This window comes from Rhizoctonia solani, chromosome 3 (genome assembly GCF_016906535.1).
Source record: "Rhizoctonia solani chromosome 3, complete sequence".
NCBI lineage: Eukaryota > Fungi > Basidiomycota > Agaricomycetes > Cantharellales > Ceratobasidiaceae > Rhizoctonia > Rhizoctonia solani.
In genome coordinates this window covers 3,398,221-3,420,967 of record NC_057372.1, presented here as the reverse complement: position 1 = coordinate 3,420,967, position 22,747 = coordinate 3,398,221, and the positions used below count along the sequence as shown (strand labels likewise).

The 22,747-nt window shown below is 45.2% G+C and overlaps 4 protein-coding genes across 4 annotated transcripts; 2 read left to right on the top strand and 2 right to left on the bottom strand.

Moving 5' to 3' along the window:
• Positions 1-6,835: 6,835 nt before the first annotated feature.
• On the bottom strand, positions 6,836-7,114 carry RhiXN_03491 (mediator of RNA polymerase II transcription subunit; the record flags this gene model as incomplete). The annotated part of the gene is made up of 2 exons (XM_043323308.1): positions 6,836-7,003; positions 7,067-7,114. The coding sequence occupies 2 exons, from the start codon at positions 7,112-7,114 to the stop codon at positions 6,836-6,838; spliced, it is 216 nt and encodes a 71-aa protein (XP_043178804.1).
• Positions 7,115-7,492: 378 nt separating this feature from the next.
• On the top strand, positions 7,493-9,284 carry RhiXN_03490 (uncharacterized protein; the record flags this gene model as incomplete). Its single annotated transcript, XM_043323307.1, has 8 exons — positions 7,493-7,648; positions 7,716-7,764; positions 7,846-7,903; positions 7,963-8,125; positions 8,178-8,391; positions 8,439-8,671; positions 8,727-8,964; positions 9,034-9,284. 8 exons carry the CDS (start codon positions 7,493-7,495, stop codon positions 9,282-9,284), a joined length of 1,362 nt encoding a protein of 453 aa, XP_043178803.1.
• Positions 9,285-11,158: 1,874 nt separating this feature from the next.
• RhiXN_03489 (Golgi apparatus membrane protein TVP38) lies at positions 11,159-14,602 on the top strand (the record flags this gene model as incomplete). The annotated part of the gene is made up of 11 exons (XM_043323306.1): positions 11,159-11,300; positions 11,351-11,514; positions 11,570-11,645; positions 11,712-11,885; positions 11,944-12,598; positions 13,118-13,322; positions 13,379-13,794; positions 13,857-13,983; positions 14,008-14,264; positions 14,329-14,487; positions 14,536-14,602. The coding sequence occupies 11 exons, from the start codon at positions 11,159-11,161 to the stop codon at positions 14,600-14,602; spliced, it is 2,442 nt and encodes an 813-aa protein (XP_043178802.1).
• A 1,705-nt stretch (positions 14,603-16,307) lies between these two features.
• On the bottom strand, positions 16,308-20,849 carry RhiXN_03488 (Vegetative incompatibility protein HET-E-1; the record flags this gene model as incomplete). Its single annotated transcript, XM_043323305.1, has 6 exons — positions 16,308-18,557; positions 18,614-20,137; positions 20,192-20,239; positions 20,287-20,425; positions 20,482-20,612; positions 20,670-20,849. 6 exons carry the CDS (start codon positions 20,847-20,849, stop codon positions 16,308-16,310), a joined length of 4,272 nt encoding a protein of 1,423 aa, XP_043178801.1.
• Between the last annotated feature and the right edge of the window lie 1,898 nt (positions 20,850-22,747).

The following is a 22,747-nucleotide window of genomic DNA, read 5'->3' as shown; positions in this document are numbered from 1 at the left end:
ATGTCCTCGGCCTCATACTGATTGTCAGTACCTTCAAGCCTGCTGTCTTGGTATTTGACTTAGCGCCCACATATTCAAGGCTGTTCTTTACTCATTCATAAGAACAGTGGCATTGGTCTACTAATCTCGCCTCACGCGGGTGGGACCGTGGTCTTGACCGTTCCTCTGGCAAGTAAATTGCCCCAATCTCTCCAGTTGACGTTAATCAAGATTTATCGTTCGTAGGTCTGGAGCCAAATTCTGATCGGTATTGGCGGAGCATTCGGCGTTGTGGGCTCTCGCGTCGGAGCCCGGGCCTCGGTACCGCGCGAAGACCTGGCGTTGCTCGCGGCGCTCTTGTCGGTATGGACGTCTTTAGGAGGCTCGGTCGGAAATGCGATAGCGACTGCCATGTGGACGTGGGTGTTCTCTTGCGTAGTATTCTGACAGGAGGTTTATCATTTTTTTATTAGTGATAATATGCCGAGTAACTTGGACAGAATATCTTCCGGGTGTGCCCAGGCGACGATAAACAAGCTGTACGGGTCTATCAAGTCGGCCAGGAATGCGTCTCCGGCCATCAGACAGGGTGTGATTCAAGGTATGTATTATATGCTTCATTCTCGCTTTTGCACCCGAGGCCCATGGTCAATTGTTAGCTTATGGTGCTACAACTCGTCCTATGTTTATCATTGGTCTGGGACTGTGTAAGATTTTACTTATGTCGTTCTCATAATTGATAAACGATGGCGTTGTGCAGCATGCGTATGTTTTATCCTGGCGTTCTTTATGCCGAACTACTATGTTTGGAAGACCCAAAATGCCGTGGACGGAAAAGACTTGGCCGGGGCAGTCGTGGTAAATTCAACGCGGGCGGGGCGGAATCCTAAAAAGTGTGGAAAGGGAGGGGACAGGAGTACGCCAATGCGATAAGGTTCGTGAGCAGTGGCCGATTCAACTCTTTGCGCAATTGATTATGCTGGGGTCAAATGGCGCATTTTTGTACTTTTATGTAAACTATCTTCGAATCTGACACGATCTCTGGAAGGAATATAGGGATTGTGCCGACATAGGAAGTGGTTGGTGACTACCTGTGATTTAATGCGTAATCATAAATTATATGATACTCGGGGCTGCTCGACATTTCAGTGTAATTCTAAGTGCTCAGTTGGGAGTTACTGCGTACGACAGGCGAATCTCACAATCAAATGAACCGGTCGGTTTCAGTACATTACAGCCCAAAGCAAACGCGCACTAATGCTCAATCGCTGTAGTCTTCCTGATATTGAAGCAATCACATCAAGTTAAACTTGCAAGCTTTGGTAAAGTGTTTACTCTTTCCTTGTGTATAATCTCAAAAAGCGCGGGGAACATAGGTTTGTGGGCCGGACTTTAACATTCTTAACTTCAAGCAGAGAGCACCACATAATCCCTACATGCAGCTTGGTAAGGAAGCCAAAGCACGATACACTTGGTGATCTTACCTCACGCGTATAAGCTGGCATAATTATCCTCTAAGACAGGGACATAAGGCGCAATGTTAATCAATACATAATCCATATCCCAGCGTTCTTCAGGCTCCTTCCAAGTGGATACCAAGTCAGAACTGGACTCTGGTAGTGGGGTGGCAGGTGGTGAATGGACTGGCACTCAAAGAGCTGCAGATGAGTGAGAGAACTGCACCAGACCCCTGTGGTGCTTTGGTACACCTTTCAGCTTGTATTTTATCAGAGCACTCATATTGTTGCTGGGCTGGGTCCCATGTGCTTTGTGTGTGCACTCAATGTTTTGTGCTGAGTATGCATCCAGACAGTTAGCTTAGCAGTATGTTATAATCCATGTCTCAAGGTCTTCCTTGAATTTGTCCAGTCCTTTGGTTTCAATTTCAATGTTGGCAAACTGGTCAAGGAGGCATTTTAGTGACTGTTGGGGTGCTGTTGTTGAGTCATGTACAAGATGAAGTAGGGTCCATACTTGAGTCATGCAGAACTGGTGATGTAGGGGGTTATCATCATTCTTTGAGCCATACTCATTTCCCAAGTGTTGTAAGAGGTTAGAAGAATGGCTCCATGTATATCTTCTTGATAAAAACTTTACTAGCTTGGTGCTGAGGCTTGGGAAGCTATACTTGGATAACAGGTTCATTGAAACTGTCCTGTACAGGACTTCACCCCCTTTTTGACAAAGGGTGTGCAGCAGGCACAGGGCTTGAACAGTATGTGTCCAGAATTAGATTAGATCTCAGATTATAATGTCCTAGTGTTATGGATATGACATTTCTTCTTTAATCTGTACTTATTTTATTAATTACACTAGTTATCTCACAGTAAATAAATGAGATAAAGATGCGAACTAAGGTTTTCAAGGTCCCTCTATCCAATAGTGACCTTTACAAAACCTACAAACCTCAGGAATACCCTTAATATGCGATGCCTTTTGCATGTATGCTGTTTTCTCACTCATTTAAATATATATAAATTCAGCTGAGTAGATAAACAGTAACAAGTAATATTTCTCTTGTTTGTAGTATTTATTATTCAAGATTCTATCTTGTGGCTACACACAGAAATATTCAGGGTCCCCCCTGTCGCATAGACAAGTGCTCCGGCGCTTAATCAGCCCTTAAGCGCCAACGCACTAAATGCGCCTTTTCTCCATCACCCGGGCATCCCACACTGCCGAATCGCTTGCGCTTAGGTGCGCATGTTTGTGCGCTCCAGAACGCTGGGACAAACTCCCAAAACAGACAACATTTGGCTGAGTTATGCCCCATTTACTGTAAGTACCCAATGCAGAGGTATCCTACCTTTGGGACTGTTTACTCCAAGGATGAAACACTTAGCCTTGGGACATCTAAGGACCCACACAGGTAAATACTGCCTTGGGGCAAACATTGTCATGGGACAAATATTAGGATCTGTTGTTTGTTTACTATGTACCAAAGTATTGGCTCCCTCAAGTGTTTCAGTTGCCACATGTACCTCCTGTACCCCCTCTTGGTATCAATCATGTATATACTTGTTTGTGCGCCTTCTCAGGGTATAAAAGGACCCTGTGAAGACGCTTCTAATGCATCCATTTATCCACTCTTATATATTGACATATACACACAAGCCTTTAACAGCTTATCTGCGCATTTACTTTAGTGATTGACTCACTGTAAATAGCATAGGAGGTTATTTGGCGCACTAAGACCATAGGCCAGTCCCAACAGACACAGGGTAACCTATTAGTGTACTTACTGCAACCCTGTGCCCCTTGACTGTCACAGTTGTTGAGTTCAACATTGAGTATAGTGCAACAATACTGTAAGGATTGTTGTGATTGAGTGATAGTGTTTCAATCCACCATACCCCCTATATTGTAGATAGCTTTATCTACAATATCTCATAAATCCTAGATATATTTTAGGTAAACCCCATAAGTCTTAAGTCTTACTTAAGCATATATAAGTCCTATACTTATTAGGCAAATCCTATAAATCCTGTACATTAGTCAGGTAACCCTCTTACTTAAGGTACTATCCTAGAGACCTTAAGTATACATACCCTTGGTCACTTAGGCTTAAGTAACATTAGTCTAAGGTACTATACATAACCAACCACCTGCACTTCATAGTTGCTAGACTATTTGTTAGGAGTTGTTATTCCTGATAATCTAGCCTATATTGTGCATATATTCTGTGCATATATTCTGATTCTTAATACTAGTTCTTAGTTATTCCCATATACATTTTGTATATAGTAATTCTTTCTTACTCCTGTACTTACACAACTCTTAACACCTAGAGCACTGTTGTACAGCAATTAACCAGGCTTAGAATAGGAATAAAATCTTCAGGGTCTCATGGCTGTGAATACTCTATGGGGCCTTGAAAATCTTGGGAGCGCTCTGGGACTTGCTATTGTTGGCAAGCATTCTGGAGCATTTGGTATGACACTTGGAAGTGCTTGTGGAGTGCTCCCAAGTGCTTGCCAAGCAATCCAGATCCATTGGATCCTAAAAAGGAGGCTCCCAAAACCAGAGCACTCCAGAGCGCTCCCAGGTTTTTGGGGCCCCCATAGAGTAATGAGGACAACTTAGACAATTTTGTTCTTGTCCTTGACCATGCCACAATGTATCAAAGTCAACACCCAGCACACATAGCAAAGTACAATACAGAAACCTTACTAAAAGCAAAGGAGAAGGCTAGAAAGGTAAGTTAAATTGATCTAAATTTAATTAACTTGAACTTCATGGTAGTTTACAGCCAAAGTGTTAAGATTTGTGTAAGTACAGGAGTAAGAAAGAATTACTATATACACAATGTATATGGGAATAACTAAGAACTAGTATTAAGAATCAGAATATATGCACAGAATATATGCACAATATAAGCTAGGTTTATCAGGAATAAACAACTCCTAACAAATAGTCTACCAACTATCAAGTGCAGGTGGTTGGTTGTGTATAGTACCTTAGACTAATGTTACTTAAATCTAAGTGACTAAGAGTATGTATACTTAAGGTCTCTGGAATAGTACCTTAGGTAAGAGGGTTACCTGACTAATGTACAGGATTTATAGGATTTGCCTAATAAGTATAGGACTTATATATGCTTAAGTAAGACTTAAGACTTATGGGGTTTACCTAAAATATATCTAGGATTTATGAGATATTGTAGATAAAGCTATCTACAATATAGGGGGTATGGTGGATTGAAACACTATCACTCAGTCACAACAATCCTTACAGTATTGTTGCACTATACTCAATGTTGAACTCAACTACTGTGACAGTCAAGGGGCACAGGGTTGCAGTAAGTACACTGATAGGTTACCCTGTGTCTGTTGGGACTGGCCTATGGTGTTAGTGTGCCAAATAACCTCCTATGCTATTTACAGTGAGTCAATCACTAAAGTAAATGTGCAGATAAGCTGTTAAAGGCTTGTGTGTATATGTCAAGATATAAGAGTAAAAGTAGGATGCATTAGAAGTGTCTTCACAGGGTCCTTTTATACCCTGAGAAGGCACACAAACAAGTATATACATGATTGATACCAAGAGGGGGTACAGGAGGTACAGGTGGCAACTGAAACACTTGAGGGAGCCAATACTTTGGTACATAGTAAATAATAACAGTCCCTGATATTTGCCCCAAGGCAGTATTTACCTGTGTGGGTCCTTGGATGTCCCAAGGCTAAGTGTTTCATCCTTGGAGTAAACAGTCCCAAAGGTATGGTACCTCTTGTCCTGGACACAGTCACATGACCAGTACAAGTGGTTGCATGCTGGCCCAAGCCCAAATTTGGGGGGTAGCAGGTGTAATCATGGGTTGTCAGCAGAGGAATAATAGGGCTCTATGGCTTAGTGGTCAAGCTGGTTCAATTCCAGCTAGTTCTATTTTCCTCTGTTTATGACACTAACTGAAAGACTGTTCTTAAGTAAGCACTCTGCTTTCCAGAAGCTGCTAACCCAAGTAGTCAAGAGGAAGGTCTGGGCCTCACTAAGAGCACAGCTTGTTTCAGCCTTTTCTTAGAGTGTCTTAGTGAGGGGAAGGATATTTTTAGGACTGGAGGCTAACTCTTATAAGGCATAGCTTTGTGAGATAGGCTCTCACTTAACATTTCATCTCTTTTCATCTTGTCATGTATCTTACCCTACTGTATATAGTAATCACAGGCCACTAAGGGTATAAATAGCCCCTTGAACTGGCCTTTTGAATGCATCACATTTTACCATCCTCTCTCAGCCTAGTGTGACTCTTAAGAACTTCTTCTATTGATCTCTTTAAGTGTCATACATAGTAAATTAGCCTAAAGGCTCTTAAGCTTGGTGCATATAGCCTCTAGGACAGCCCCAACCTATACAGGGAACCTAGAAACAGTTTGAGTGCAACCCTGCTAAGATGTCATGACCCATGCCTTTGCTGGCATGTCTCCTGACCAAGCCACCTACTAATAGGATATTCCACAGTCTTTAGAAGGCCGCATATACTCACATATATGCAGTCAGAATTGTCATTACTCTAAGGGCTCATGACTTAGAGACTGACAGTCCACCAGGGTCACATGACCTCCCCCCTCCAGTCCTTTATCAAATACTATACTAAACTACTACGGATTTGAGGTGGGGGGGGGATGACATAATCTCTTCTATAATAATATATTATTCAGACCTTGCCCGCAGGCATTAACATTGGCCCGTGGCTAGGGGGGCAGGGGGAGTGCAATGTCCCCCAGCAATATATATTATTCATATATCACTGTGCATCACATATACTATATATATCTTTGACAGTGGATATATATGGTAATAACCTTTCCGGATATAGGTTATGACATAAGACTCTCTGGCAGTCTGCTAAAGTATTTGGTGCTTCCACAATGCCTTTACCCCCTTGTCAGCTGTTGGAGACAGGGAAATAAATTTTCATAATTCTCAATTAAATTGCAGTGAGTTCCAGAGACTGACATTTAGGTTTTGTACTACTCTTTCTGTACCTTGCATTGCCTGCTGAACAGTAATACACACATTACTAGTTATTGGTAGGGATCACCCTGATACTAACCACTCTAATCTTATAGCAAGATAACTAGTTACTTTAATATACTCTGATTACACTAGCATAGACTTCTTGTCTTACTCTTCCTTCTAAGCTTTTACCTTTTATAGTTAGATTGTTACCTTATTTGTCTTTTCTCTTCTTTTGGTTACTTTCTTTCCTTTTTAGAGTAATTAGTTTTATTACCTTTTTTCCCTATCTATAACAGTGACAATCACAAGTCAACAATGAGCAAAGTAAGTTCAGATTACTACACCAACTAACTAGACACTTACCTAGTATGATGTCTAGAAACCTAGATTGATGACTCTATTAGTCATGATCATTAGTTAGCTGAGTTGCTTGCTTGTTCCAGCCATCAACAAGCTCTGCATCCAACATGTCAGCTTCCTTCACATATACCTTCCATACTCTTGCATCTTTTGTTGGCTTGGCACTGTACTTGTCTTGCTCCAACCAGGGATCATCCATCTGTTGTGCCTAATTAGTTTGGTATCAAAACTATCTTCAGTCTTTGCTCTAAAACACAGGGGAAACACACACCTTGTCAGGTGCTTGTTGGAAAAATTGAGGCTGGACCTTGGTTTCCATGCTCTTGTCTCTGTTTCTTGGCTAATAGTGCATTGTAAGTTCATGACAGCCAAACATTTGACCTCAAGCAGACAGGGCACTGCAATATTTACACTTACATTATGATTGTTACTTACTTGGTCACTCAAGCTCAACACATTTGCCCTTGGGACATTTGCCCTGGCTCTTGATTTCCCTTTCAATCCACTACCCAATAGGTTTGTTGGTATTAGAAGTGACATATTGCAGCGTATGTATGTGTTGACTATTCACAACTGGTATCTGGCAGTAGTGGTAGAAAGTAAATCAAGTGTCTACCATCAAGCGCCAAGGGTCAATCCCACGTGTTTTACAGAGGGCCCACTCCACCAACGCAACTTGCCCAATAGCCTCCAAGACATGTCAGCTCAACCAAACGGATTGTGCGCTTGCACACAGGTTAGGGATGATTTGCACGCGTTGCTAGAATCACTGAACAACACGTCACGATTGTTGGAAAACTTCTCTGAAACTCTGGCCAATGGAATGCTACTGGGGATGGGCGGATCTGACTGCGTAAGTAGCCCAAACAAGTCAAATCAGCCCTGTGTTCTAGCTAGCGCAACTCTAACACTTCATCAAGGACAACAACACACTGTTGGCAGATGGGGATTCAGGCTCAGAGAGCAAAGGTCAGATACATAAGCTGTATTGATGGAGCTCGTGAAGTGCGCGTTAAAATGAGTATGGCTGATTTTCCTATATATATTTAGGAACGCTCTTGAACGTGTTACCTGCGGAATCTAAGATTGCTTCATTTCCTCTCACCCAGTGAGTGCGCGCATTGCTCTCCCTTGCATAGATTTAGGAAAATTCAAACCGGCATTTAGCATTGAGAAGTTCCAGGAAACTCTCCAGATCCAGAGTACCTATTATGTAGTCCTGGAAGAGGATTTTGACGCGTTACCATTGATTGCACTTTACATTTCAAACAAGACAAAGACAGTATGTTGCTCTGCCGTAGTGGAGTCGCTTGGGCTCTGGCACGCTATTGTAAGTTCTAATGTATTACTGAGATCGCAACTGACATCCCTACCCATCCCAGTTATCAAATGCCTTGAACCAACATTGTATAATCGCTCCAATACGCGGCGTGAAGGTTAAAAGATTGCGGGAAGTTATTTCAAACTTACTTGCAGACTCAAGATTATTTGCTGTTTTCCTCGCCTTTAAGACTCTGGCTCTCAGACATATCGACTATTCTGAAATGGATTGTTTGTTGTACTGGGGTTTACCGCAGAAGGACTATGTTACAGAGTGTAAGTCAGTTGTTGATTGCTCCCATATGCTGCTCAGTCACTTTCAGATCTTGCAAACGATATCCGCCAGGCTCCTCACACTTGCGTGATTCTCACTCAGGAGGAATTTGATAGGACGGACACTCAAGAGAAACTCGAGATAATAGGCGCTAAGGCTCACCCAAACTTGGATCTATTCAACTCGTTTGAAGAGTCGAGTCTTCTCTCAAAATCTCGCACCGCCATCGAGATAGAGCTGACTATGCATAGGAATGAAAGCCTTATCCAAGCATCATACCTTGTGGGTATTCACGTACTATACGATCATACCGGAACTGAATCAATCAAACCTTCAGGGATTTACTATGCACTATAAAGCTGGCGGAGGTCAATATAACCATTGGTCGCCGTCAGAGGTCCTTCACCAGGCTAATCAATTCGCATCAAAAGTATTGCGCCGCGGTTCCTACGCCGGCACAAACCAGAGATTCCGCCCACTTGGCCCCGAGTTGCATCTAAGGCCAAAGATCTTACGGTCGCTTGGGTTTGGAGACCAGCCATTAGCCAAACCCTCCAAAGCTAGCCACGATGCAGGTGCGTCATACCATTATTCTTTTAGAAAAAGACTTTTTGTGGATACTCATACGAGACACTTGAACTCAGCAGAAGCCTCGAAGAGAAAAGGACCAAGCCAAAATTTAGACGAGCAACACGGACAGGCAAATGGAATAATATCTAATCCTCTTACCGTATCGCTCAAACATACTTACTTGGTCCTGGAAGAAGAATTTGACGCTATCCCCGTAATAATGCACTTGGCCGAACTGCACCGAAAAGTCATTTGCTACATTTCTCACTTCACAAAGCTACCTGCGTTTGCAAACATAGTTAGCCTCTCTCATAAACTCCCCTAATACTACATTAACCAAGCAATCTGAAAGCTACAAGCATGCCTTCCCAAAAAGGTTCTCTGTCCAGGTCGGAGGGACTTGAGTATAGCACATAGAATTGACGAGTTTCGAGGTGCAAATGATGCTATACTGTTTCTCAGGGGAGACTTGCCAGCTCGCGGACGACTGAAAGGCGCTAATGCTGATCTTGTCGTATGCTGGGGACTTTCAACAGCTGGATATTGTAAGTGATTTTATTCAATAATCAATCTACTGACCGAGAGTTTGCTGTTAGTTCATACACACATTAACTTTCCCCGTGCGGATCGTACTTGTCTTGTTCTTTCCAGTTCAGAAAAGGCTATTCTCACGAATGGATTTGTGAACAAACACAAACTTGGAAGGTACCCGAATTCGACGCAGTTGGTTGCATATGGACCTAAATCTCCACTGCTATCGTATCGAAACACAGTGAAGACAATATTATCAGAGGCAGATTTCAATAATCTGAAAACAATCTACATCGTGTGTACAATTCCCCCAAATAGATTACATCCTTAGCTGAATAAGGTACAGAGCGCACTATCCATCCCGTCGAATTCAGCTATAGAAACAGCTTGCCGCGCCAACAGGCTCTTAGCTCGAGTATTTCTTCAAGGTGAGCCGAAGGATGGAAGCAAAGTGTATAAGCCTATTGGGCCTAGATTACGGATTCGCCGAAAGCTGATCTCTAATTATGGGCTTGAGCGGGCTATTGAGCGGGGTCTGATACTCTGCTGAATGATCGCTTGACTTGCTGTGTCCGCTGGACTGTGAGGAATCCTTTATATTTATGCGATTTGACCTGCGCCCTGATCGGAACGGTGGACACGCCTGGGGGCAGCAGAGTATCCTATAGCAATGGACGTGGGGAAGAAACCGGGCTGGGGCACAGCCACCTTACTATACTGGTCATGCATATAACGCATATTCTATGGATAATACTGTATATACAGTCGAACCGCTATAATGAATGGTGGTTCTGAACTTGGTGCAAGTGTGCCAGCCCGGGGTTGCCTCTGCGGCCCAGGGTTATCGATGAGATCACCCAGGGCTGTCCGGACCAAAAGGCCTGGAGCGGTGGAGAATTATGAAGAGCTAAGACGTTCTGTGGCAGGTTGACTGGGACTGGTAGGTTTGATGATAAAATGCGAGGCGAAGTGTAGAACCTCGCATCGATATGCCATTCTAGGATAGGATGGTGGGATGGAATGGCGTCTGAGATGCTCACGTCACCGCGACTCTCCGCTATTGGTCAAGTACCGGCACCGTCCGTAGAGCCTTCATGGGCTGCGGTTCACCCAGTAGAAACTTGTCTGGGCTTGATTGGGCTGCCTCTATTCCACAGGCTAGAACAACAGCGTTATCCAACGACGAATCGGGTATGGATATGGGACCCCACATTTGATTTCAAAGTCACACCGAAGTAGACTTAAAGATGGTAATCACTCGCTCAGTTGCCCGGAAGATAGCTAAATAGCTAAAGGCCAGTCTCCAAACAAATAATACCATCTTAAATCTACTCACAACCGGAACTTGTAGGCGTGAGCGAACCGAGTTATCCTTATGAAGTACCAGTGATTCATTGGACTGGATAGCTACAGATGGCTCATAGGCCCACTCGCATCATTTGTCCATGAACGTTATTCATGTCAACAGTGGGATAAACGGGGCTGGGCTCAAACAGGGCTGAAAGTAAAGGGGTCTCGATGTGGAGCTAGCACGTGACTCAGGAGTTCTATTATTGACCACCATCAACTCAGAACTCTCCTCGATCGACGCAGGCGTCCTCGCTCCCCTACTACCAAGCTATACTGATATACTAATCGATAAACTCTCCTGTTCGGCTGCAATACACAATGACTGCGCAAGCTCACTCACAGCATCCGCCCCCTCGTGCTCCTTCGCCATCCCCTTCAGAGAAAGAAGACCTCGAGCGGGGGATCGTAAACTGGAAGAAAGTGTTTAGATGGCAGACATGGCTGAAGAAGAAGTATATTCGTGAGCATATGACTTTTGCAAGTTATTTCCTTCGCTAATATTGGATTTAGCGTGGTATATCGGACTCGTTATCATCACTGCATTGACGGTCCTGATGACCCTATATCATAAAGAAATCGTGCACTGGCTACGACCTGCAGCAGACTGGATGCACGAGTTCTCGGTTGGATGGCTTATTCCCATCGTTGTGTTATTCATCATTTCGTTCCCTCCAGTACGTTGCCCCATCCGAGTGTGTTGCTTTGTTGCTTACCTGCTACAACCTGTAGCTATTCGGCCATGAGATCGTTGCTGTACTGTGTGGTCTTGTATGGGGACTATGGATTGGATTCGCTATTGTGTGCGGTGAGTGATCGCATTTCGTCATGCCAACTCCCATGTCGAGCTTATTTATCTCCGAACCCAAATTAGCCGGGACTCTTCTTGGGGAAATTGGCAATTTCTACGCGTTTAGGTACTGTTTGCGGGGTCGTGCGATCAAAATGGAACGCAAAAATCCATCCTATGCTTGCCTTGCCCGTGTTGTGCGGGATGGAGGGTTTTTAGTTGCGTTTGTTGTTCGACTGAGCGCTATTCCTGGACATTGTGAGTAAAGTATCTAAATTTAGTAGATTCGGCGACTTATTATTGGCACCAACCGTAGTTACTACTGCAGTGTTCTCGACCTGCGGAATGGGAATATGGATATTTACGCTTGCAGCCTTCCTCTCTCTTCCCAAACAATTTATCACGGTATACCTCGGCGTTATACTCGAACAGTCGGCGGATGGGACTCAGTCAACTCAGGACACGATTATCTCCAACGCTGTGCTTATTGTCACCTTCCTCATCACCGTTGTGGCAGCATGGTGGATCTGGAGAGAGATGGGTCGAGTGAGGCTGGAGGTGTTGCGAGAACGTAGAGAAGAGAGAAAAGCCAAGCTCGCCGAGGCTGGAGTGGTTGAGCTTGAGCTGAATAAACTCGACCGACAATCGGACGAGTCGTCTACTGCAATGTCCCATGCTGAATTGCATGCTGCGCCATCGATGGTTCAGCTCGTGGGAGATCGTCCGTTTAACCCTCGCTCGTCTGATGATGCGCTCGCTGCTCCGCCCGGCTCTTCTCGGAGCGCGCAAAAATGGGACAAGAATGGACGAGCCATATTAGCAGATGACACGGGCGTATATACTCAATACGACCCGTATGGTGCTCCGGCAAACGAGCCTTCTCACCCTCGGTTCCCGGTGCAGTCTCCACAGAAATCCCGGCACCGTCAAGAATCGACAGACGGAACGTATTATACAGCCCGCGAAGGCCGGTAACGTTTGGACATGTATCGAGTAGCTTATTGGCGCAGATTTTGGATCTTGGACTTAGATGGACCAGTGTTTCTCCTCTTTTGTATACCCAAGTGCTTTGCCCTCTATTGTTTCTTTTCCGTCTCTCGTTGATAGGTTTTTGTAGTCCGTATGTGTTTATAGATTTGTGTTTCTCTCCCATAAACTGCCTTTACATGGCAGCATGTCTGATTAATGTTTGATGGTACCGAGTATTGCCGGCGAGGCTAGATCGAAGACTGTAACTCCGGCTCGGTTCACCGGTTGGAAGCATGGGCTCGGAGAATTACATAATTAAGGTCCTTTTCAACATACGCGTAATTTACCACTTGGATTTCGCGTCCACTCCTCTTCCTTTTTCCAATGACTAGTCGCAATCGAAAGCAGAATCTATGGGGGCGGCCGATGGAGACATATGTACAATCTTACGACCGTGACTGTTTTAAACAAACAGCGAACTTGGACACTAGTGCGGACTTGGATATCCGAAAATGAGCTAGGACGGCGATTACCGGGATATGCGAACTGGTTAACATGAAGGAGTCGGATAGTGATAAGCTTGCAGCACAAATCACCCTGTCGATGCTCCAGTCTATCATCGATCTGACGTTGTTGCCTGGAGGCTTGGTCGAGTTGGGATATCCGGACCTCGTTGGTGGGTGTATCAAATTAATGGGTATGGCCAAGCTCTCAGGCAAATGTATGGTATGTACTCTCAGTCAATGGTTGCTCTAAGCAGTAAATGCCTCAGATTATCGAAGCCTTTTAGATACGAGTATGGATATCTATGCTTTCGTATACTGGTAATCGCATTGGATGTCTGTTTGCTTCAGCGAGCAGGCCGCTTTGACGGCATCTTGGCGCGAATACAAGTCGAGTCAGAGGCCGAGGTGCTGTTGATTCTATCCAAGGAGGTCTCAGAATTGGTTCAAGATACATACACCGACGAACACGGAATAAAACATTTCGATTGGATGCTCGGTCTTGTCTCGGGTTCTACTTTTGGTCCTCCTCAGCAAGTGTTCATGGATAGCCATGGACCGGTAGACCTCGTGTCATGTCTGCATCAAGACCGGAAGACCTTTTTAAAGGTACTCAACGCGACATATTTCCCGGGGTTGTCCGCCGTCTTTTGTTTATTGTGGAGATATATGAACAGTCCCATTCACGATAAAAGGTACGTAGACCATCGAAATCGCGGTCGCCACTCGTTACTGATCTCTCTTAAATTAATACCAGATGCCTAGAAGAAGATCTTGCATCTTCATTTCGCGAGATGTTTTTCAGATATGGTCTCGTTGCTCCGGGAGTTGAACAGGCCGCGCTTGTAGCAATATACAGTCACGATGTCAGCTGGTGGAAACCGGTAAGCCAGGTGCTCATTGATCAGGAAGACTCGAGACAGAAGTTCGTTATATATAACCAACGTCTGGCGTCGACCGATACCCATTGGTTATTCATATCCAACGCCTCTATTATACCGATTTTACTCCGATACTTGTCAGCTAAAACCCCTAGTGGAGTGGAGGATCTACTCCCTGAACTATTTGGGTTGACAATTCAACGCCTGTGGGATACCTGCGTTGATGAACGTTTCCCAAGCGATCTAAGTGTGACAATCACTTGCTATACCTTTACGTACTTAAAGTAAGCGCATATCTCGCTCTCCATCGAGTGATGAGTTTATCTGTCACTGAACGCGATCTATCAGGAATATAGTGACTCATTTGAAAGACAAATCGTATTCTAATCAATCGGTCGTAGTGGCCCTTGTGCAATCCTTGGCCGAGAATGACATGATCAACCTAATAATGAAAGTTGCATTTTCGCTGCCGATTCTACGAGATGATGAGGAGTTATTAAAGAGTCAGTGGGCTTGTAAGTCGATCGACCAAAGGAAGCTAATCAGCGATAATAGGTATAAATGGACGATTCCTAGCGAGCGTGATTTATCTTTTCAGCTTTCTGGAAAAGATTTCTCCTAAAGGACTTTTTCAATCCACGTTTACAAACACGGCCCCTGAACTTTCAAAGTACATATTATACCTTGCAGATCAAGTTAATTTGGGAATGTTTCCGACATTCGGGGAACACTACCAACTCCTTCTTCGATGTATCATGTTTATTTCGTCTATTGTCAAATCATCCAATGAGTTGGTAGAGCTACAAGAGCACTACCGTATGTGCACTTGCGCCCGGTGCCCGAACCCTGTACGCAAAATAGGTGAACTATTTGCATGTGATGGCTGCGGACTTCCATATTGTAGTCAGAAGTGTCAAGCTAGGTACATTTTATACCCACTGTTTTGTGGTGCAATTGCTGAAATTGCAGGAGTAGTGATTTTCTCTATGGAAACCCACGAGCGTGGCATAGACTATTCTGTGGAGGGATATATTCTGCGCAGATAGGTGGCCCCCAGGCACATTTTGCCCAACTTATGGGTATGTTTGATCGAGGTCCTGATCCTACTCAAGGACCAATTAGGTGGCCTGTGGGTAAATGCATCCCTTGATGGAGCGATGGCTGAGTTGCTTTCAAAGTGCGGATCTTATGTTCTTAAATGCTGTATTTAATGTTTTATTGAAGTGGAAACTTGAATAGACCTTTGCTTTAGTAGCTCCTAGGATGCTATTTAATATGGGGAATGAGTTCACATTCGAGCTGAGTGTGCTAGTACAAGTCCATCACACCATGAAAGTTGATTCAAAACCAACGGCGAATTTCCGATGAGTCAATTTCGGTGATTATAACTACACCAGATGCCTAAATCAGGTTGCACATTCTGAATTCAACGAGAATAGGAGGCGAGTATCTAACTTTACTTTTGCTCGTTATAAAATACCTTGTATATATTCGCATTCATTGCCACCTAGAGGTATACGGCGCAGTCGACGCAGAAATTTCCTTCACTTTTGGTCCTTAAAGGTATACGCACTGTGTCAATTGAAGATACGGAAATCCACAAAGGAACAGTCTTATAATATTACTCAGAAACCTATCGGCAGCCATTAAGCATTGTCGGAATCTTTGTAGCCTCCCCAAACAATCGGTTAGAATCAGCCTATGTCACTCTTTGGGTCAAAGATTTCCAGATATTTACATAGAATGTTTGAGCACGTTTCCTCAGAAAATCTGTTGCCTTCTGAGATTTAGGGTACTTGCAACTTGCAGTGGCGCACAATCCAACGCATTCGCCACACAGGATACGTATCCATAGTTTTGAGACATTGGGTTTATACAAGGAATTGCCGATTAGAGTGCTGTGAACGATGTCGACCCGGGAATATCTTCTCACTCAAATGTGATAGTTTTGTTTTCTCTCACTTTCCGCATGCTAACGGCTTTGGTAGCCGGTAGTTAAATGATAGCTACTGTAATAGATCCAACTCTCAGGTGATTACATCGGCAACAATTCCTTTGCATGGCGCAGCGTTGTGCATGCGGAGGATACATAGTTTTATGTTCCGCCGTGAATCAACAAGGTGAACAATCCGAGTGGCCATTGAAAGCCATGAAGGTAGACGTATTTGGTGCCTTTGGTTTTGCACTGAAGCATTGCTGGCTTAATGTAACTATACTACAAGACCAATAGATAGCAAGAAGCGGTATTGTTGCAAATAAAACAATTATCATCACAAAGTAAGTGCTCAACATTCATAAGTCCATTGCCAAATATTGAAAATAAACAGCTACGTATCAAGTACGTACGACTCAGCTGATGCATCAAAGCAGCGCGCCCAGCCATCACCATAAATAACTTCTCCGAGTTCAATTGGTATAGGTCCGTGGGCATGGATGATTCCTGAACAAGGGGGAGCAAAGAAACGCGCCGCCAAGTCCGGTGGTAGCCACAGTACAAGCTCTGACTCTGGTCCCATAATCCATCCATCTCCCTTCACCACCCAGCTGCGTGCTACTTTCTCTTTCATCTCAATGGCGTCCCCAATGTTCCATACACGGACTGTGCCGTCATATGAACCGGAGATGACATGCTTGCCGTCAAGTGAGAACGCCACTGAACTAACGTCACCAGTGTGCCCTTGGAGTAGAGGTGCTAGTAGTGTTCCGGTCTGTACATTCCAAAGTCCTATTGTGCGATCGCGTGAACCAGAGGCTGCCATTGTGCCATCGGGCGAGATAGCAATATCCCTGACAGCATTACTGTGCCCTTCCCACGGGTTCGAGGCTGCAATGCCAGTATTCGCATCCAGAAGCAAGAGTGTTCCGTCAAAAGAGCAAGATAGCACCTTCTGGTCGCTAGGTAAAAACTTTGCACCAGTGACCTCACTGACATGCTCCTTACACGTCCATATAAGCGTGCCCTTGAGGACGTCCCATGCGCATATAGTCATATCATCGGATCCGGAAACGATACGAAAGCCGTCGGATGAGAACTCCACCGAGCAAACCGGGGCTGTATGCTGAACAAGTGGTCTCCCAATTGGGTTTTCGCTCTGTAACTCCCATACCCGGACTGAGAAATCCAATGATCCGGATGCAATCAGCCTACTATCGGGCGAGACTGCTGCAACAATCGCATCGTTGAAGGGTTTTTTAACTTTCGAGCCAGTTTGTGCATCCCAAATGCAAATTGTGCCATCGTTGGAGCATGAAATTATACAGGTGCCGTCAGGAGTGTATATTACTGACCAAACCCAATGATTGTGGCCTTTAAGCGGTCCAAGGGCAAGTCTTCCTGTCTGTAAATCCCAGACACATACTGTGCCATCACCGGACCCCGACACGACTCGGCTACCATCAGGAGATACTGAAATTGATATGATGGCACCGTTATCACCTTCCATAGATTCACTGGGCTCTACGCCAGTAGGGTAAGCATCCCATACGCAGATCGTTTGGTCGAGTGAGCCAGACAGGATCTGTGTCCCGTCAGTTGAGAACATCACTGAGTACACACTGGCTTCATGACCGGTAAATGGACCAGCGATTAGGTCACCAGTCTCGGCGCTCCATACTCGAATCGTGCGATCGAAAGAGCCAGACACGATGCTTTTGCCATCAGATGAATACGCAACAGATGCGACCCGGTCGGTATGTCCTATTAATGGCCCAATAACAGTCTCCATACATTTCAGGTTCCATATGCGAACTGTGTGGTCGCAAGAGCTTGATGCAATGTGCATGTCGTCTGGTGAAAGCGCAACGCAATCGACCCAATCTGTATGTCCCTCCAGTGGCTTGCCAATGGCAGCACTGGTACGCCGGTCCCAGATGCGTATGGTTCGGTCGTCAGAGCACGAGATAAGCCTGTCTCCTCTCACAGAGAACACAACACACATCACACATTCCGTATGACCTTTGAGCTCTGAGCCCACTTTATCACCTGTAACGGGGTTCCAGATACGGATTGTATGGTCTTCAGAAGCTGATGCAAGAAACAAACCATCAGGTGAGAATGAGAGGTGGCAAACGGCGCCAGAATGGCCTTCAAGAGGACCAACCAGGGTGTCACCGGTATATGCGCTCGATAGATATATTCTGCGGTCATTAGAACCAGAGGCGATCATCCCCCCGTCAGGAGAGAACGTGACAGCGAAAACGTAGTCCTTGTGCTTTTTCAAGGGTCCAAGAATGCACCTTCCTGTGTTCACGTTCCACACACTAATCGTTCCATTTCCGCCACCAGCTACGATGCGCTTGCCATCATTTGACAGGGCTATTTTGTTCACAACTGAACCTGTGGCCCACGCTGCAAGGGATGAGGACATCCTATCTTTGTGCATACAACTTCCAACCGTGGCAAGACCCTTCGTACGTGGCCAGTAGACTTCTCGCACTCGACTTTTTGCTGAAGTCAACGGTAGCGCAGATAGATAGATATGAGGTGTGCTATAAGATGTGGGGTTGGCCGCGTATTTGCTGGCGAAGCTACGAGAGTCTTGTACCATTGCTCGAAGTTCAGTGAAACTGTCGTTAAACTGAGGGGAAGAGACTTAAGTATATAGCGAAGCATGCAATTAATATCTAAACATACCGGTATGTACTTGAGCGCCTCGAGCAGTATATCAGAACAATCTCCAATATAGTTTGTCAAGCTCAATACTTCCATCCAAAGTGGCAACCGGTACCGGAGAAAGTCGTCCAGCTTTTCTACCAATTCATCCACAAGTATAGAGTCGTGTAGATGACTACCCCAGTACCGACATGCATAGAATAGGCCTGAAGAAATAGACTCATCGATTCTCGCCTGCAGGCTCGGTATATCTTTATCAAAACGTGACGACGTCTCGAGGTTGCATATGTTGAACCGCAACGACCGCTGCATGATACGGAAGCATTGGGCCGCCATGTACATGCTTTGTTTAGTTATGTCGCAGCAAAACTCTTTCGAACGCTCGGAGCTTAACATGAAGTCAGGAAAGGATGCGTGCAGTGTCGACACTACCCTTGTGTTTGCCGAAACATTTAGTACCGAAAGAAGGGGCAACAGCGCCAGCTGGACCTCGTTTTCACTCTCGATGGAAGCGAGTTCGGCGAGGGTAGCAACGGCCAAAGACTCTCGAGCACCAATCACTACATGAAGTAACGAGCGGAGAGTTTCCCCTTCATCGCCCTTTAGCTTTTGGAAGGCCTGTAAAAGGATAGCCGAATATAGCTCATCAAGTCCCCGGTGTGTTTCTCCTAAGGTGTCTGAAGTTGCCATAATTATCGTTGCAAGGCGTTTCTTGTGATTAACTGCTCGATTTTTAGGCTCAATATATCGAATCACGGTCGCCGCATATATGAACAGACATCCAGACCGGGCGGCCAAGAGTTTGATTTCCTCGGGTTGAGCCCCGGCTTCTCTCAGCTCCTGTTCTAGGTATGTATGTATGTCCGCCTCGACAAATGATTCATCGACTTCGTGGAGGTGTAGGATAAACCGGGATATTTGCTCGAAGGATTGTACACTGTGCAGGATCCCCGGTTCTGGTCGATTGGACACGAAAAACCTGACTGGAAGCATTGCCGCATAGCTAAAGAGGAGTTCAAGCACTAATTGGGCACCCTGTCCATCGTCACATTCATCAAGTGCGTCGATCACAACGATTACATCTTTCGGCATCGCATCCTTTATTTTCGATAACGGTCCAACTATCAGCTTTTCGAATTGTACTGAGATTTTTCGCTTGGCTACATCGGGGTTATTACCAAGTACTTCACATAGCTCTTTTTGATACGGGTTCGAGAATCGTCCCAGCTGATATGCAATCGTTGGTACAACCCTGTTCATATTCCGGCAGTCTGGCGAGAACCGAGAGCAAAAGAAGCAAGCACCAAGCTGTTTGGACTTTTCGAGCTGCTCACAAAGACTGTACGCGATAGTCGTTTTGCCGGTCCCAGCCATGCCATTCATCCAGTATAGTTTTGGCGAGTCCGGTTTGCGCGCCCATTCCATTGCTTCACTTAAAATCTTGACCCGGGTATTCGGGGCGCATCCATGTCGCTGCATTTCCACTGATAACGCCGCATTGTACCAGGCTTCGTGGACTGGAGTTAGATCCTTCAGCTGAGAGTTCTGCCCCAATGGTAATGAATATGATTATCAGCTATTACCCAGTGTCGTACGTACCACCCATGTCATGTGCGTTAGGTCCCAGATACTCAGTGATATATCCACCTGCATGTATGTGAGCCTCATTCTTGAAAATGATATGAAATAATCACCTGTAAGTGTCGAAACACATGCTCGATTCTTTGGTAGCACCCAAGAATGTCCATCTCGTTGTCCGACGCTCGAACTAACTGGCCTAATTTCCAACCATTTTGCTTTTGCTGGATATAAATTACCTGTTCCCCAATGGCGCTAGACCCTACCTCAGTACAATACTAATAACCGGATGGCCCATCATATACACATACCGAGCAGCGTTCTCTATCGAATATGGCATCCACCTTGGCTTTGCTTCCGGAAGGTGTTTCTGGAGAATTTGCACCAGATCCACTAGATCCAAGGCCAACTGGTCATAAGGACCTCGATTTTGCTCCGCGATCTGAATATAATAGTTGCGTTACTGTGATTTTAAGCGAGACCAAATCCGTATGCTTACTTTTATTTCCATTGTACATGCAGACAGAACAGATAACACCTCTTTGAGAGGCGGAAACACTCCAGTAATAGCTTCCAGCGTCTTAAGTGCCGTCCCAAATCGACGCCATGTATCGCTCTGCTCGCTCGCCGGCTTGGGCACTACCTGTAGACATGTTGTGAATTGAGCAGGGTTTAGCATAGGAATTATGGGCTTCGGTTGGTGGGATCCGTGCTCGGCAGGCGCCGAGTTGCGGGTGGGTTGGCTGGCTGGCGAAGTGGCACGAAAAGGCGATTTTGGCATCACCCAGTTGATACAGGCTCGAAACGGGTCGTCGCATGGCGACCTATTTGTGTTACATTTATACATGATATGTAGAAGAAGTAGAAACAGACTGTGCGAGATTACAAAGTTGGCGTTGGTCAATGGTGCACGTATTGATACTCCACATTATACCAAGTACTACTCACTGTTTTTCTTCTCCTTAAAAGATGTTTCAGACCGTTCAGTACGATAGTTGGATTTGAGCAATGGATTTCTCAGGGCTGGCGGTGGGTTGGACTCAAAGAAGGGGATCAATCGACAAGTTTTATCCCTAATCATCCCGCAGCAGGAAGACTTAGTGTATTTATTGATTATGGCGTTTCTGACCATTTTGTATCCATCCGCGCGAAGCCCGATAGACCGTCGGATCTTCTTTGCAAAAAGCACCGGAGTTTCGTGAGCCCGGAATGCTCGATAAGGCTAAACAAGTTAACTATGAGCATTTGGGGCTCACGAGACTCCGATGAATTTTGCGGAGCGGGGCGGCCTTTAACTGGATATAAACCTATCATTGTCGCGAGATGGGCGTTGATGGGAGGGTCTCGATGAATAAGCAGGTACTGCCTCGGACCCTCGTCGTATGTCTTTGGCAGCCAGTATTCCGCTTACGTGACGCGCATTTCTGGTGATCTACGGTACTGCCGAGCACACACACACCCCTCCCCTCAGCAAAAAAAAAAAAAAAAAAAAAAAAGTCGACATCACCTACCTTTTTGACTCAGACAGTGACAAACACGACAGTGGCGATGGATTTATGTGCTCTTAAGTCGCTGATTGGCCGCCTAAATGGCGCTCCCATGCAAATATACACGAAAAAATTCGAGTCTTTTATCCTCACATTGGCTGAAAGCGCGAAACAACAAGGTTAGACGAGCGAACTGACAGTATGCAAGCACGTGGGAGCTGGATCGAATCTAGGAATAATATCTCTGCGCTTTTTTACTATACCTGACACTTTGAGCTCTCCTTGTCCTCGATGCGTCTCGCGTTTGTTTTGTACTATCTATCGGACTCACCCCGGGACTCCTCCGCCTCCCACGTCACCTCGTCCCATTTCAAAATCAGTAAAGGTAGGCTCTTTGCGTATTCATTGATTTTTACAAGTAGGCTAGCGCAATATTTTATCTAGCCTGTGATCGTCTGCATCCTCTGAACGCGCTTTTTCGTCAAGCAAATTGACATGCACGTGTGAACGGAACAAGATCTCCGCAGAGTACATGGAGGAACCACAGGTTCTCAAGCGCTCGTTGCATCGCCGTCGTGCAGACAATACTAACCAAGTTTTAAGTTTTGTGTCTCATACTGTTGAACCAGTAGATATCGAGGGCAGCGACTTCCAATCCGAGTGGATGAGACATACGCATGTGATTACATATCCTATTCAGATGATCAACTGAAAACTATGTCAGCAAGGAATCGCATGCTTCCCGTGATGAGACCGGCACGAGACCATCTTTGGCCCCTGTCCCGTCCCGTTCAGGCATTCACCCTCTAGAACTCTGAACTTCGCCCTCACTTTCCACAGACCAATGATCCTGATACCCAGTTGGTTGATTGATAGGCACAGTAAACTACTACTTTGATACCTCCAACTCTCAGGTGACTGCGCCAAGGGTAACTCATTTTTCCCGAGCGCTTAGCCAAATATGTTAGGACCAGTTGACATGATGATGTTTAAGCGCCCGAATTGGCACACGAATCTACCTACCGCCTCTGTTCCCAATTATTGATTCTGTTAAATAGATTCATGGAGTTCATGACACTCGCTGGCATTT